At 38.2% G+C, this 13,868-nt stretch overlaps 1 protein-coding gene across 1 annotated transcript in view; it reads right to left on the bottom strand.

Moving 5' to 3' along the window:
* Positions 1 to 13,288, bottom strand: part of C7 (complement C7) — a 23,140-nt gene extending 9,852 nt beyond the window's left edge. Inside the window, exons 1-15 of the mRNA XM_057364716.1 lie at positions 13,104 to 13,288; positions 12,754 to 12,809; positions 12,053 to 12,128; positions 10,969 to 11,110; positions 10,037 to 10,178; positions 9,139 to 9,277; positions 8,340 to 8,462; positions 6,957 to 7,200; positions 6,204 to 6,317; positions 5,614 to 5,780; positions 4,406 to 4,634; positions 3,650 to 3,821; positions 3,195 to 3,282; positions 1,622 to 1,754; positions 702 to 893 (exon numbers count right to left, since the gene is read on the bottom strand). Of these exons, the coding sequence (XP_057220699.1) occupies positions 702 to 893; positions 1,622 to 1,754; positions 3,195 to 3,282; positions 3,650 to 3,821; positions 4,406 to 4,634; positions 5,614 to 5,780; positions 6,204 to 6,317; positions 6,957 to 7,200; positions 8,340 to 8,462; positions 9,139 to 9,277; positions 10,037 to 10,178; positions 10,969 to 11,110; positions 12,053 to 12,128; positions 12,754 to 12,809; positions 13,104 to 13,109 (2,023 nt within the window). The 5' untranslated portion in view covers positions 13,110 to 13,288. The remainder of the gene's footprint in view (positions 1 to 701; positions 894 to 1,621; positions 1,755 to 3,194; positions 3,283 to 3,649; positions 3,822 to 4,405; positions 4,635 to 5,613; positions 5,781 to 6,203; positions 6,318 to 6,956; positions 7,201 to 8,339; positions 8,463 to 9,138; positions 9,278 to 10,036; positions 10,179 to 10,968; positions 11,111 to 12,052; positions 12,129 to 12,753; positions 12,810 to 13,103) is intronic.
* Between the last annotated feature and the right edge of the window lie 580 nt (positions 13,289 to 13,868).

The raw sequence follows: 13,868 nt of genomic DNA, 5'->3' as shown, positions 1-13,868 counted from the left end.
AAAAAAGGAAAGAAAGAAAAGAAGAAAAAAGAGTTGCAGTACATTACAATACAAACAGCAGACATAACTCTGTCTTGCTATAGAAGGGAAATTTTCCATGAAAATCACTGCATTTTCTTCATCCCCTAGATGCTGGTTGCYTAGTGACTAAATATTCCTATCCAAACATATGTATGCCACTGTGTCTGTGTATACTTATCCCCATAATTTTTACCCTTTTTATCTCATACTCCTTAAATTTCTAACTGCTATTAATATAATTGTCCTTTGTTTTTAAAACTTTTATACTAATATAATGCTCACATACGTCCATGCACAAGCTCTTTCTTTMTTTCTGATGGAAGCATTTGAAACTTTCCAGTCATTGCTGGAATTGGAGAGCATGATATTGGCAAAAAAAACCTGATTGAAAATCMGTCACTGAGGCTTAGCCTAAGTAACTGGTAACAGCAGCTCAACACTGCTGCTCTGGCAGTTTAGCAGTCRCAAGTCATTTATGTACAGCTATGGTAGTCCTTCTAAAATCTTGTTTGAGCAGACCACAGAAAACACAGTCATGTTTTCTGTGCTTCTGGATGGTGGTGTAGTATGGCTTCTCTATCACTATYTCAGCAATAGCTCTGTCTGTATCTAAATGACATAAGGCATAGTTGGCCTAGGAAAGAAATTCCTGCATTGTACTTGAGAACAGTATGACTTACCTGGTCTTTTGCACTGGATAGTCTTCACATCAGGAGACCACTTGAGGCTGGGCTCACACAAAATGGAGCGTGCCCCTTGCAAGTGCATGCCGTGTGGACAAGACAGAGTTACTCTCTCACCAATGTTGTACACAGGTTTCCATGGCTCTCCTTGCAAACCCCCCTCCAGRTCAGGCAGGAGACAAGCAGTTTCTATGGATTGAGTCATATGAGACAGCCACAGTTAATCAGTGGATTCCATAAAGCAGGCATGTATTTTTTCTTCTCCAAAATTCTTTAACAAATTGAATGGTGACATTAGCTGACTTTTCTGGAGAAACTTATCAGTCAGATATTAACTCATCACACAAGTCAAACATACAAAACTAAGGAACCAATAACAGTATTTTCTTCCACTGCCTGCAGATGCATCCCTAGCTGTATGAGGTCTCCCCTGTCCTCAGAACCCAAGTTTTGGTTGAGGGTTCCTACTAGGCAGTAATTTCCTGATAGAGAGACATCACACATACAAGATCCTGAGAAACTCTGCCCTGGTGCACACAGAGATGGCCTTTAAGCAGTGTGGAATAACATTTGTGGGCAGKCAGTCCCCCTTGGAAAGAGGAAAGGATGCTGTTGAACCACAGCGCTGAAAATTCTCATGGCTCTTGCATATAGCCCTAGGAYTGAAGGAAGCAACAGCGTTTGTTTCCACACTTAGACTCCCTCAGTTCCCGCCTTCATTAAAACTGGACTTTATGGGTGTGTTTCTAATGCAGTGTTACAACAACAGAAGTCAATTTAGATGTGATTATGTCTAGGGAACTGGGAAATACAGGTGTGCCTTTTCCCCCATTGTAGCTGGAGAACAGATGTTCTGAGATTTTCCACTGGAATTCAGAAATGGAGTTGTATTTCAAAACAGAATCAGTTATACACACCCTGGCAATATCTCTCTCCAACTTGCCACTGTAAATTACTGCCACACTTAGCAACAGGATCACCAACAAGAGAATATCCATATTTGCACGCATAAACAATGCTTTTCCCAACAGGGTATGAGTTTTCAGCATTCTGAAAGAAAATGAACAGGTGAAATTTTGGACATAAAGTATAAGAACTACAAGCAGCTCAGAACTCTGATTCTGGAATGCAGTAGCTGAGGACAGTGAGATGTGTTATTGCTACTCTACAATGCACTGGTGAGAGAATATGGAATATTGGGGGCAATCCTGCTTATCAATAGTCACAAAATGTGATCAAAAAGGGTATGGAATAGTGCTCTCCTGATGGTGTATAAACAAACTGCAAATATGGCTGTTATCAAGCATTAGCAGGGCAAGAGAAGATCTAGCACAGCCTTGGACTGGGGGAAGATCAGTGGAGAGTATACAGCTTTGTCAGTTCTTAGGATGACATGTTAGCAGATTTCTAAAGGTTAACATGATGGACTTGAAGACAGAGGCTTTTTCTCATTCTATATCCCACTGTCTTCTAAGGAGAGATCTTATGGAAAATTCTGTATCACCCCAAGACAAAAACTGGTAATACTCTGTGAATTGCAGTTTTACCCTTAGTTTGTGAACCAAAAATATCAATGTAGGAGACAACTGCTGATTGCAAAAAAATACACAAACGAACAAAAAATCCACAGAAAACAAAATAAAACAAAAAAAAACCCCACAAAAACAACAAAACAAAACAAACAAAAAAAACCCAACAAAACCCACACCCCCCCAAAAAACCAAACCAAACCAAACAAAAACCAAACCCAAATAACCCACTGACAAAAGAGGGGGGGCAAAATTTTGGATCTTGCCTCAGGTTGCAGTTGTGCAGAGGCAACTAATGGATTTTGAGCTAATCTTTTTATCTATTTGTTGAGCAAAGAGATTTATGACAGCCTGATAACATTAAGAAGGCATAATCCATTCCTCCAAGAGGGGAATTTAGTTTCCTTTATTAAACAGGCCTAAGCTTTGGTGAGCCAAGTACCTTGCCAGGTCTTTGTTTCACCAGGGAACAAGAAAGAAGAATGGTGAGTTATAAAATGAAGATTCCTAAAATCTGTTTATCATTTTGTTATGAAATTCCTGGATGACKGAGCAATTTTGTCTCTAATTTGCTGTGATTTTATATGCAATCCATTTGGCTCAGAATTTTTTTAACACATCTGTGTTATTATTTAACACATCTATTTGTTTAACACATCTAATCCTTTGGCAAGAACAAATAGATGACTTTTTTCTGTATGTACCATGGTCCAGAAAAGCAAAGATTTTGTCCTGRTTTTGGAGACGGGGCTTTTTTGGTGTTTTCTAGTTTTTAGTAAGAGGTTTTGGATACTGTCATGTAAACTTCAGACAGTGAAAAATKCTGCAAGAGCTCCTGTATAGTAGGTCGGATACTAGGCTTGCCAACAGAAAGACCAATTTGCAAGTGAACTACATTAACTGTAGAAAAGACATTGCAGGTAGGGATAGAACAGATAATAGAACAATAGAAATAACTTACTTGAACAAATCCATTTTCTAAGAGAGGAGGAGGTGAACAAAATTGTGTAGGATTTACGGATAAATCAAAACAGTGGGGTTCAATTGAGCTATGAAGCAAACAGAAGTACAGTTTAGTTTGAATTTAGTCTTCTTTCCTTTCAAAATGCTACACTTCTCAGTGAAGCCCATTTTCAAGACTATTACGCATACATTTACATCATGATTATACTRAAATCAGGCACTGCCAGGTTACCCAAAAGAGTGGTAAATAGAATGCTGCCAAATTTACTGGCTTTTACCCCATTTTCTAGCCTTATCTTGTATGATACTCACAACTTCTGAATTTAATTTTCTTTCAACGAAAATATTAAAGCTCAATAAGTGATYTCTCTGAATTCAATAGTTTGTGCACCCCTCTGAAACAAATTTTTAAATCTTTCAGCAGTTGGGTTCTGAGTGTTTTTTATTGCTCACCGAAGATACTCCAACTCTTCATCTCCGCATGCTCTGCTTTCATGCTGTTCTCCCAGGCACTCCTTCCCACCACCATTTGGGGAGGGGTTGTTGCAGGTTCGACTCCTTGATTTCCTTCCCCCTGAACAAGGACTCCAGGAAGACCAGCAGCTCCAGCGTCCATCAACAACGCCTATGCAACATTTGGGAATATTTGGTTTAATGTGAAAGCTGCTCTCTTTAAACACTTTCTCTTTAAACCATTCCCTCTGAGTGGTTTAAAGGCACAGGCTGTTCAATGCTTGTGGTGGGCCCAAATTGTGCCATTACAGAAAATTCCAGATGGCAATAATCTGATATTCCATATTTCCCCAACTTTTACATAAATATAATTYCGCAATGGCCATATATATTATCAGTGTCTGAGAGAACATAAAAATAGCTATCAGCTACTACTAATTACAGAACTAAAAAGAAAAAAAAATTAATCATTGATAATTAGTATAGCATATGTACTWACTTATAAATGGTTGCACTGAGGAGTTAGTATTGTTCACAGTATTTAACACAAAAAATAAAACCAGCTCTTTGCTAAGGGCTGTTTAAACAGGCTAAACAAAGACTAGGGCATGGCATGACCCTCCCCATGATGTTTGTTTGCAGTGATATCTCACCCCAGCAGCCACTGCATGGGTGTGCAGTGGAACAGGCAGACTCTGTAAGCAGGAGAACAGATTTTGTCACTTCTAGACTCTCACAGGTTTAAAAAGTGCTTACCTGGCTGATCTTGCACGAGAATTCCCAGCTCACAAGCTGCACCAAAGGTGTAAGGCTTGCAGTAACACACACACTGTGTTCCTGCCACRACCGGCTCACCACCATTCTGGCAAGGCTGACATTTGCAGGGATCATTTTCGGACATATATTCTTCAATGGCTTGTTTTAGGTAATGCTTTTTGACTGAGGAGCAGGGAACTTCCTTTACCAGCTCATAAAGTGGTATTAGCTGCACACAGTAGAGAAACATGCATATTAAATAGTTATGATTGGGATAATAGAATTTATAAGCACGTTTAACCACACAAAATAATTTGTGACATATGCTTCTGCACATGGGAGTTGGCACTTTAATTTGCTAGCTAACTAAAATCTTATGTTAGTATTTAATATTAGCCTTTTTATTAAAAGCAAGCTCTGCTTAAAAGAATTATGTAAAGCTTTTGTTATACCAGTCATGTTTAAACATATTTAAGCTATGAGAATGGAGTTGAGATAATTTATAACAGAGGCCACCAATGTACAGGGATGTGAATTCTCACCCAGCTCTTCCCAGCATAGAAAAAAAGAGGACATTTAAAGAGCCYACTATGGCAGTTCATTGAACATGGATCAAAAGTAACAAAAATTGAAAATATTTTGCCTTTTCATTGCCTATTTTATGATATTATGTGCTTTTACATTTGGCCTGAAAACCTCCTGAGAAATATTTTAGGTTTATCCCCTTCTTGTGTATGTGGGCACTTCCCAACAGACAAGGTAGCAGTAAATAGGGTCATGCCCAGCTCTGAAGTGTCAGACTTGGAGTACCTCCAGTTAAGCAAAACTTCTGGATGCAGAGTGAAGGAGGAGGATAAAAGGGCTGTACAGAAGTTGGCAAGTGAAGTGGAAATCACACAGGAATGCTCATGTGCATTTCAGGAAAGAGGCTATCTCAAATCTGGTCTTTCTCCAATGCTAACGTGACCCTCTATGCCTAAACAGAGCACCACTAAAGTCACCTGCAAAAGACTTAGATTTGTGATGCAGCTTCATGATCATATTAGCTTCACGACATTTTCTTCCTGAGCACTTTTTGTTTTTACAAAGTGATCTGAAAACAAAATGAGTGTAGACCATAGCACGATTAATCATCAGATGTAGTTTAATAATTTCTCTTCTTGAGGTGTTCCCACCTGCTCACCTTTGCTTCAGGAAAATAGCCTTACCTTTTTTTTAATTACTCTGGGATAGTCTGTCACTGATGCAGCCCACGAAGTGTACCTGTGACTGTTCCCAGCAGGATTATCTAGTTCTAGATAACTAAGGCTAGCAACAGCATCTGGGCTTCCTCCTTCTATGTAAGGGTCTCCTTTAATCTTATTACTACTGCTTCCTGTGGATTCAGGATAAGAAATACATAAGATATCAGTATTGCCTTGTTTRCAAATGGAAATAGAAAGAATACATGCAAAAACTATGCTAGCAAGTTGTGAAATGGCTGACTAGTGCAACTAGTGCAACAGACTAGTTCAACCATCTGTGCCTGGATCAAGAGCTCCTGCACTGATCATACATAAAAAGTATCTGTTTTTGCAAGTATCTTGGCAGCTCTAAGTTAGGGTGTCCAGAAAAGTGCTATTTACTGGCAAAGCATTAGCAATAATTGACAAGTGCTGGAAAGCCTTTTAAACCAGTTCAGCATGTTAGGACAGAATTCAACAAAGTTATCCACACCTGCTTCTCATTTTGACAACCATTTAAGATGGSACGAAAGATGGATACATGACAACTGTATGAGTCACCACTGAATATTTACCTGAAGAAGCCCGTAGCAGTTCGTCCAGTTTGGTGCATTCTGTTTTCTTCTTGCTTACAATGATTGCATTCCAGCCTGATGAAGTACATTCATAAAAGTCTTTTGTGCTGACACCTGCAGATAATCCATCCATTAACAGTGCTGTACACAGAAAGTGTCTTGGATTCAYTTCTGAGCTTCCCACTGGCTAGAGGGGTCATGCAGTACTACACTAAAAGTAGAAGCAAACTAACCAGCATTTGTGCCCTGTGGGAAGATCCACACAGTTACTAAAGCTTATAGATGAAGGCTGAGAGATGTGAGATGAATCAGGGAGCAGTGTACTGTATCATTTATTTTCCCAGCAGTCCCTAATTCTACAGCACTACTGCAACTGATTACCATTGTAGATGCCACTCTAGTGTTTGTTGTTTGTAATTTATTCTGCTTTACACAGTTTTACCCAACCTTCATCTCCATGTAACCTTTAGGCTTTAACATTGTTTGAGATTTATATCCAAGTTTAGCCTGAGAAGGTCCTGAATCGACTTTCAGATTTTTGCTACCCAGAACACTGCAGGTCACAAACATGGATCTACAACAAAATGCTGTGGTTTGAGTGCATTTTTCAGTCCTTCTTCTTTCCCATGAATAGAATGTGGTAACTTAGAAGTCTCTGACTTGATTTTAGACACTAGCTGGAAAAACACACATATAAATTTTTATTCTTGATTATTGACTTTGTTTTCTGCAACAAATACTCTAGTACTCTACCTTTTGCTTTCATTTTTTCAGTATCCATATAAAAAATAACTTTGTAATGTCCTCCTAGAGATCCAGAGTGAAAGAAATGAGTCCCAAAACGTTCAATAAGTCTTCGGTAGACGCTGTACTCGTAGACGATTGGAAGGTCAAACAGTTCCTTCCAGAAAGGCTCCGCRAGAGGGAGAAAGTCTGGGCGGTTGTTAATAAACTGAGCAACTTCCACACTGTTCTCAATAACCATCAGATGCCTACTCTGGGGAAAGGAAAAGCCATCAGTCATGCTCTATGTCACCATCAGAGTGGCTCCTAACAGCCAGATGGGACACACATTCTACTGGCAACTAACCAAGMGTTTTACAGAGCTGTGAGATATATCTAAGCAACACTCTGAATGCAAAAAGAACATCCTGAAGTAATGAAAAAATGTTGGACCTTTATTTATAATTGTTGCAATATCTTTCTTTTCATGCTGCATACTTGAAAACTAGGATGAGGACAAGTGAGAGAGAAGAATATCACTCTTCAGAGCTAATGGTGATTTCCAGATTCAGAAACCTGGCTGTACGATGTTAAGAAGCTTTGTCTGAAAGCAAATCATGGGCAGCATATTTGTTCTTTGCATCCYGTTTTATTTAGGTGGCTCTCGCCATTTTGAGGATGCTGCTTAATTGTAAAATCTGATATGCCTCTACAATACTGTTCACCTCAGACCCTCATAGTTGCTTTTGAACTTGGTTATGCTGATTCTCAAATATGCCATTGTTAGTGTCTGCTTAGGGGTCATAAAATGCACATCTGTCACTTGATTTTATTTGCTGTAAGATAGAAGGTGTACTTCATAACTGGGAAAATTACTTTCAAATTATTTATCTGATGCTCATTTATAAATAAGTTAAAGGCATAATCACTGTGACCTCCTGGCTGTTAAAGACACCAGATATCTCTCTTAATGGAGTTCTACTAATGGAAAATGCATTATAAAATAAGTTAATTTTAACCACAGAATTATTTCAATCTTTTTGTTCCAAGACACTGACCAAGAGGTAGTAGAAACAAAAGAGGCAATAAACCACTTGAAAAAACCTAAAAGATAATTCAATTATGAGAAGAAACCAAAGATTTCTCCCTTAAACAGTGAGAAAATCAGATAGTAAATAAATTACAACTAAATAGGTGAGATGGAGGAAGTAGAAACAGCAGCCAACACATCAATGGTTAATAAGCAAACCAGTGATCTCTTTGTAAAGATTTTATGGGATATTTACTGTCATGCACTTTGTGCCAGAAATGTCTTTATGAAATAAACATTTGCATCGCACTACAAAAACATATGAATAAAATGATGACAATATTTATGCGAAATACTAAGGCACAATGTCAACTTATACATACCTTTTGCTCCATTTCATTCTCTGTCCTAATTTGGCTGTTTGAATTTTCATACTTCTCTGTGCGTTTCATGTAAGACCAGGAGCTGTTGAAAAGCTCATAACTGAAATCATTCTGAATTTTAACCTAGAAGGTGAAAGATAGAAGTCTGTGTGAAGAGCGTCATGTAGGATTTAAAAATGATAGAGTACTTATAGAGTAGAGCTTTACTGATGCAAAAGAAGCTGATGTGTTTTTCAGACTGAATCCATTTCTGATTTCGTAAAAAGTACTTCACACTATTGGAAAAGCATGGAAAAACATTCATTCATATAAATATACATATCTCAAGTATTTACACTATGAAGTAAAGTACATTATGGATTGTTTGGCATGCTTTTTATAAATGTGAGACAAACTGAATTACTGACACGGTGACTTAAAAAGAAAAAAACTCTGGAAGATCTATGCAAAGCACACCAAAGCCCTGTATCTCACCCCCAAAAGCATTTCTTACACTGATTCAGGCCACTACTTACGCTACGACAATTAAYGTCGCATTCAGTTTAACTGAGAGATGTAGAAATTACATCTAAGACATTAATCCTTTTTTTTTCCTTTTATTTTAGCAAGATATACATCAATATGTATTTTAAAATAATTAGCAACAGCAGGGAGGGAACAGGTGTCATTGAGCTGTGTTTAGGAAAATGTACATACCTAAGGGCCCTGCAAGTTTTGTATCATTCTCACAGTTTTAATCATGACAGTAAATACAAAGCTGTGACAGGTAAATACAAAGCTGTGCTTAATGGAAACATACCTGAAAATTATAAGCAAGAACACTTTCACTCAGCCTGTAGTATTCTCTTTTATCGCCGCTAAAGACCTTCCTGCATTGCCCACCAAAGCTTTTTGTATTAATAACTCTTCCCTTAGTCTCACCAGTAATAATATCAAAGCTGCCAGAAGAAACAATAGGTCATCAAGACAGAGACAAAAGTTACAAAGCCATTATAACTGAATGCTGTATCTGCACATCATGATCACAGGCAGATTTAACCTGACAGACTTCTATACATGCAGAACTGCAGTATGCATAGCAAGTTACAACATTGAAAGTGAAATGTTGGTCTTGATTTGTCAACAAAAATTAAAACCTTTCATACTCTCGATAGATTGAGACATTCATATCTACCTCAACTGATTTTAAGTTTCATTGTTTGAACAATTACTGCAACACAGAAACAACAGGAGGATTTTATTATATCTGAAGTATATTGCATAACAAGTGATAAAGCAACACTGAAGAAACTTAAGACAATTATTTTACTAGGTTACAGCTGAGATGTATAAACAGAAATCCATATGAATCTAAAGTACGAAATGTAGCAATGAAAAAAAAGAATGAGCCTGGCTAGCTCTTTTTTTCATGCTGAAGATCATGTGTTATTAGCTGAAATTTAATTCAGTATCTTAATAGCTGTCTTTCAAATGCAGGAGAGAAATACTGAAAGCTTTATTCTGTACTTCAGATCAAAGGACCTGTACATCCTGCACTGAACCACTGGCAAGGTGGAAGCACTTGTACTGAACACTTTTGYGTAGGGGGTGTTTTACCATAAGCCCAAGAAGTCTATCTGTATGCCCAGAGCTTGTAAGTACATCAAAATGTAAGTGCATTTGGCACCAGTACTACTGAGCCTGGCACAGGACATTACCCTGCTCCTGTAAGTTCCGAATTTGGAGGTGTTCTGTCAGTATCACATACGGTTTTTTTCACTTCACAGTGATCTTCATCTGCACCATCCTCCTCACAGTCCTGATCACCATTGCACACTAGGGATCTGCTAATGCACTGACCTAAATCAGAACAAACGTGCATGGGGAAAGTGTTTGTTAGTTTAAAAATAGATCACTTMAAATCAAAGCAGAAGTCCTATTTATCTGCTACATTAATTAGCATATTCACTCCCATGATGAACAGCCAGTGCCCATGAGAGCTTGTGAAACAACATTAAATGTAGACATAAAGAAATAGTGCATAGCACACTCAAGAGAGCCACAACCATTCAAGGCTTATGATGTGTCAATGAAACAGTTGACTTCTATTTCCTAAACTTTCACCCTTTGACCCAATCACCTGTGATTAACTGTGATTGTCTCCCTAGTAGCACCAAAACATGTTTATCATAGTCTTCTGTGATAAATGTCTACCTACAAGATAATGTGCTCTTCTGTGARGGTAATGGGAGCTGCTTGGATACATTTTATGGAGCGTTAGTTTCTGTGATCCAGGTAATTTCATGTTTGGATATAGCCTAGAACAGCTTTGAGACATCACTCTAAGGCTGCATTCCTTAACTACCATCTTGTAATGAAAAAGCCCTGTTCTCTGGGGCAAATGAGTAAAGTAGAAYGAGTTAGAGAGGTATCAGGGCTACATACTGTCTTCAGTGCTCTGCAATACTCCAGATGAAATGAAAAACATGCATAGTCGAGGCTGGAAACAAAGGAAACATTCACCTGAGCCAAATACATCTGTAGATCAAGAATTCTGTTAATACATTGCCCATGTACTAAATTGAATGGTAACAAAGTTATTTTCTTAGCTTCATGACTAGAAAATATTAAAAATTATCTTGTAGAGTACCTGAGAAACACCTGAACCGATCACCACAGCCATCTTCTGTGGGACATCCCCTTTTGGGGGTGCATGATCTTGTTTCAAAGGCATCCCCAGAGCAGGGGTTTCCTCCATACTGGCCATAAACTGCCACTGTCCGTCTCCGAATCTGAATGCAAACCAAGGGAGATCTTAGGAAATCCAAATGCAAAGCTGGAATAGTTTGCTACTGTGAAAACAATTCACTATTTGTTTTGAGAACAACCACACCCAGTGTTACCACAATATGGTAGCAAACTCTCAAGTTAATAGAATCACAGCCTTCTTATCTATAAGGTATTTAGACCCATGCATAAGATTGGCTTGTTTTTTTCAAAAATCTAATATATAACCGAAGTCAAGAGAAAAATGCTAAGAAATTTAGGTGTTATTTAATTTTTAATAAGACCAATCATGACTGCTATGAATTTCTTAAAGTTTTTCAAAGCAAACAATATWATTAAGGAACATGATAAAATCTTACATCAAGTGGGCTAGTTTTTGCTTCTAAAAAACTTAAGCACTGTCTCATGGCACATTTTTAATTTTGACTAATCCCTCCTTAATTGATGTAACACCAAAGTAAATGAGAAAGAAAAATCAAAACCAAATGTCTTGCACATCAATAGAGTTGCAGTGTAAAAATCATCAACTTATTTTCATTGAAGCAAAGAGATGAAAAATGAGTGCAACTCATTTTCACTTTGCAGCAAAGGTTTCTTCCCATATGACACGATGCCACTAATGAAAAAACAGTGGAATTGGTACAAACCAGCATCAGTGGAGGAATATCTGTGTTTACCAGAAAGTTCAGCTGAGCTTTTCTAAATTATCACCAAAATAAAAGGAGTACAAATTATTTTGCAACATGAACATCATAGTTTTGAAAGGAAACATATTGGGACAGACAGGAGGATTTATCTTCTGAGCTTTCTGAATTTTGTTCTGCTGGGGCTTTTGTCTGACATCTGATTTAGGGTTTTAAAGACACAGTTCAGGCTTCTTAATTACTGGAGGAAAAATGTACATGCTTACGAGGTTATGAGTACAGAAAAGTTGTGCCCATCTATACCTGTTTTCGAGTACAGCCATTGCATTCGGACCAAGGGCCAAAAGAATTCCAGCGGCAATGGACTGGAGGGGAATGGCTGTTCCCATAGTGGATTTTGCATTAAAAAAAAAAAAAAATAATGAAAGAAAGAAAAGAGAGAGGGAAATCATCAGGGATTTTCATACACAAGCATGAGTTCAAAACTTTCCTAAAAGACAAAGCATACTTTCAATAACAATTGGGGGTACGACCAGGTTTTCTATGAAACCACTTAGATTTGCTCTTCATTTGTAAGAATAAAATCATTCCCAGCTTGGGCTTTCAGGCCATTAAAAAGAAGGAACTAATCACATTCACCTAGCCTAAAGATCAGCAACAAAACAAATTCCCAGTTTCCATGGGAGGCATTGGGGCTGCGACCTATCCCTGGGGATTGGGGTGGTTTGGGATAAGCTGTGCTGTGTTTCACAGACATGGGTTGCTGTGCCTCACACTCTCTCTGTGTGCTCTCTTCCCCAAGGATGGCTGCCTCCTCTGGGCAGAAGCTAAAGGACACCATAATGCCTCATCGCTGTCACCACTGGTGGCAGTGGCAGAGCTGACACCGAACAGTATTCCTCCCAGAAAATAGATCCAACAATCCCTTGAAGCCCACCTCACATCTCGCACCTCAATTATACACACTTAACCTTCAGCATGTAATTTATTAAATACATATTCACCTGGAAAAAATGGGAAAGAAACCTGAAACTTCCAGCAACAGAAAAATCTCCAGCACCTAAAAAAAAGAAGTAAAAGCAAATTTACTTTGCTTTTCTACTTTTCCCTCCCTTTTTTAGCTCATGAAGCTGTTCAAGTTTTCTGCAGCTAATACCCTAGTTGGCTAAGAAATAAAAAAAGAATGTCACACTGATTTTCTCAGATTTGTTGTGCAAGCTCTTGKTTTTAAATTTTCTTCTTTCTTGCAATGCTGTCCAATTACTTTTTCAGCTGTTTCTCCATATAAATTAATATTTCATTGCACTTTCCATATTCACTTCATCAGAAAAAATTAACTAAGCAATTGTCTTACCTTCATGTTAGACTAAATACTCAGATGTACAGCAACTACCAAGGAAAATGCACTTCCAGCATTTTCARTCTGGGAGCCAAAGGAGTCAGTCAGTCTGTCTGTTGCTGTTCATCTCTTCTCACTCTGCCTTGCTATTCTGCTTTTCTTTCCCTAAGAGGGGTGAATATTGCCAAGGAATTTCACCCTTAACCCATGCAGTCCTCTCCAGGGATACAGACTGCTTTGGGAGCTGCTAAGCACTTTTAAGACATATAAATCAAGGCTTGGACATATTAGCTGGGGCTGGCAGAGAATTGTGACAAACATTTACTGGAAGAAGAATCATCTTTTCCTAATCTTCTTCTTCATAGTTTCTTTTTTTTTTTCCTCTGAAACTTTTCAGAGATCCCAGGCCACTTGCACTACACCACAGCWGAATTCACATCTGCAGTAGGAAGAGTTGCTCTAGAATAAAGGTGATGTTGCTAAGGTTTCATTTAAAATACAAATTTTCATTCTCCAGTTCTGAAGTCATGCTGATTTTTGTGTATCAAATTTCTCTCTGAAAATCAGCTTATGAATATGGACACAAGTTTTGGTCAATTTTGGCCTGGTTCTGCATGTTTTTTGTAGAGATACTCACACAGAGGTAAGAGCACGGGTTGCTGTGCCTCACGCCACCTCTGTGTGCTCTCTTCCCAAAGAATGGCTGACTCCTCTGGGCAGAAGCTTACAGAACAAAGAGCATTTAATTTTCTCTTTCCTAACCCTGTCATGTCCTCTTAT

This window comes from Malurus melanocephalus, unplaced genomic scaffold (assembly GCF_030028575.1).
Source record: "Malurus melanocephalus ecotype Western Australia unplaced genomic scaffold, MMel_1.1 scaffold_41, whole genome shotgun sequence".
In the NCBI taxonomy this organism is placed as follows: Eukaryota; Metazoa; Chordata; class Aves; order Passeriformes; family Maluridae; genus Malurus; species Malurus melanocephalus.
Note: the sequence above shows the minus strand (reverse complement) of the source record. Positions and strands in the feature narration are given on the sequence as shown.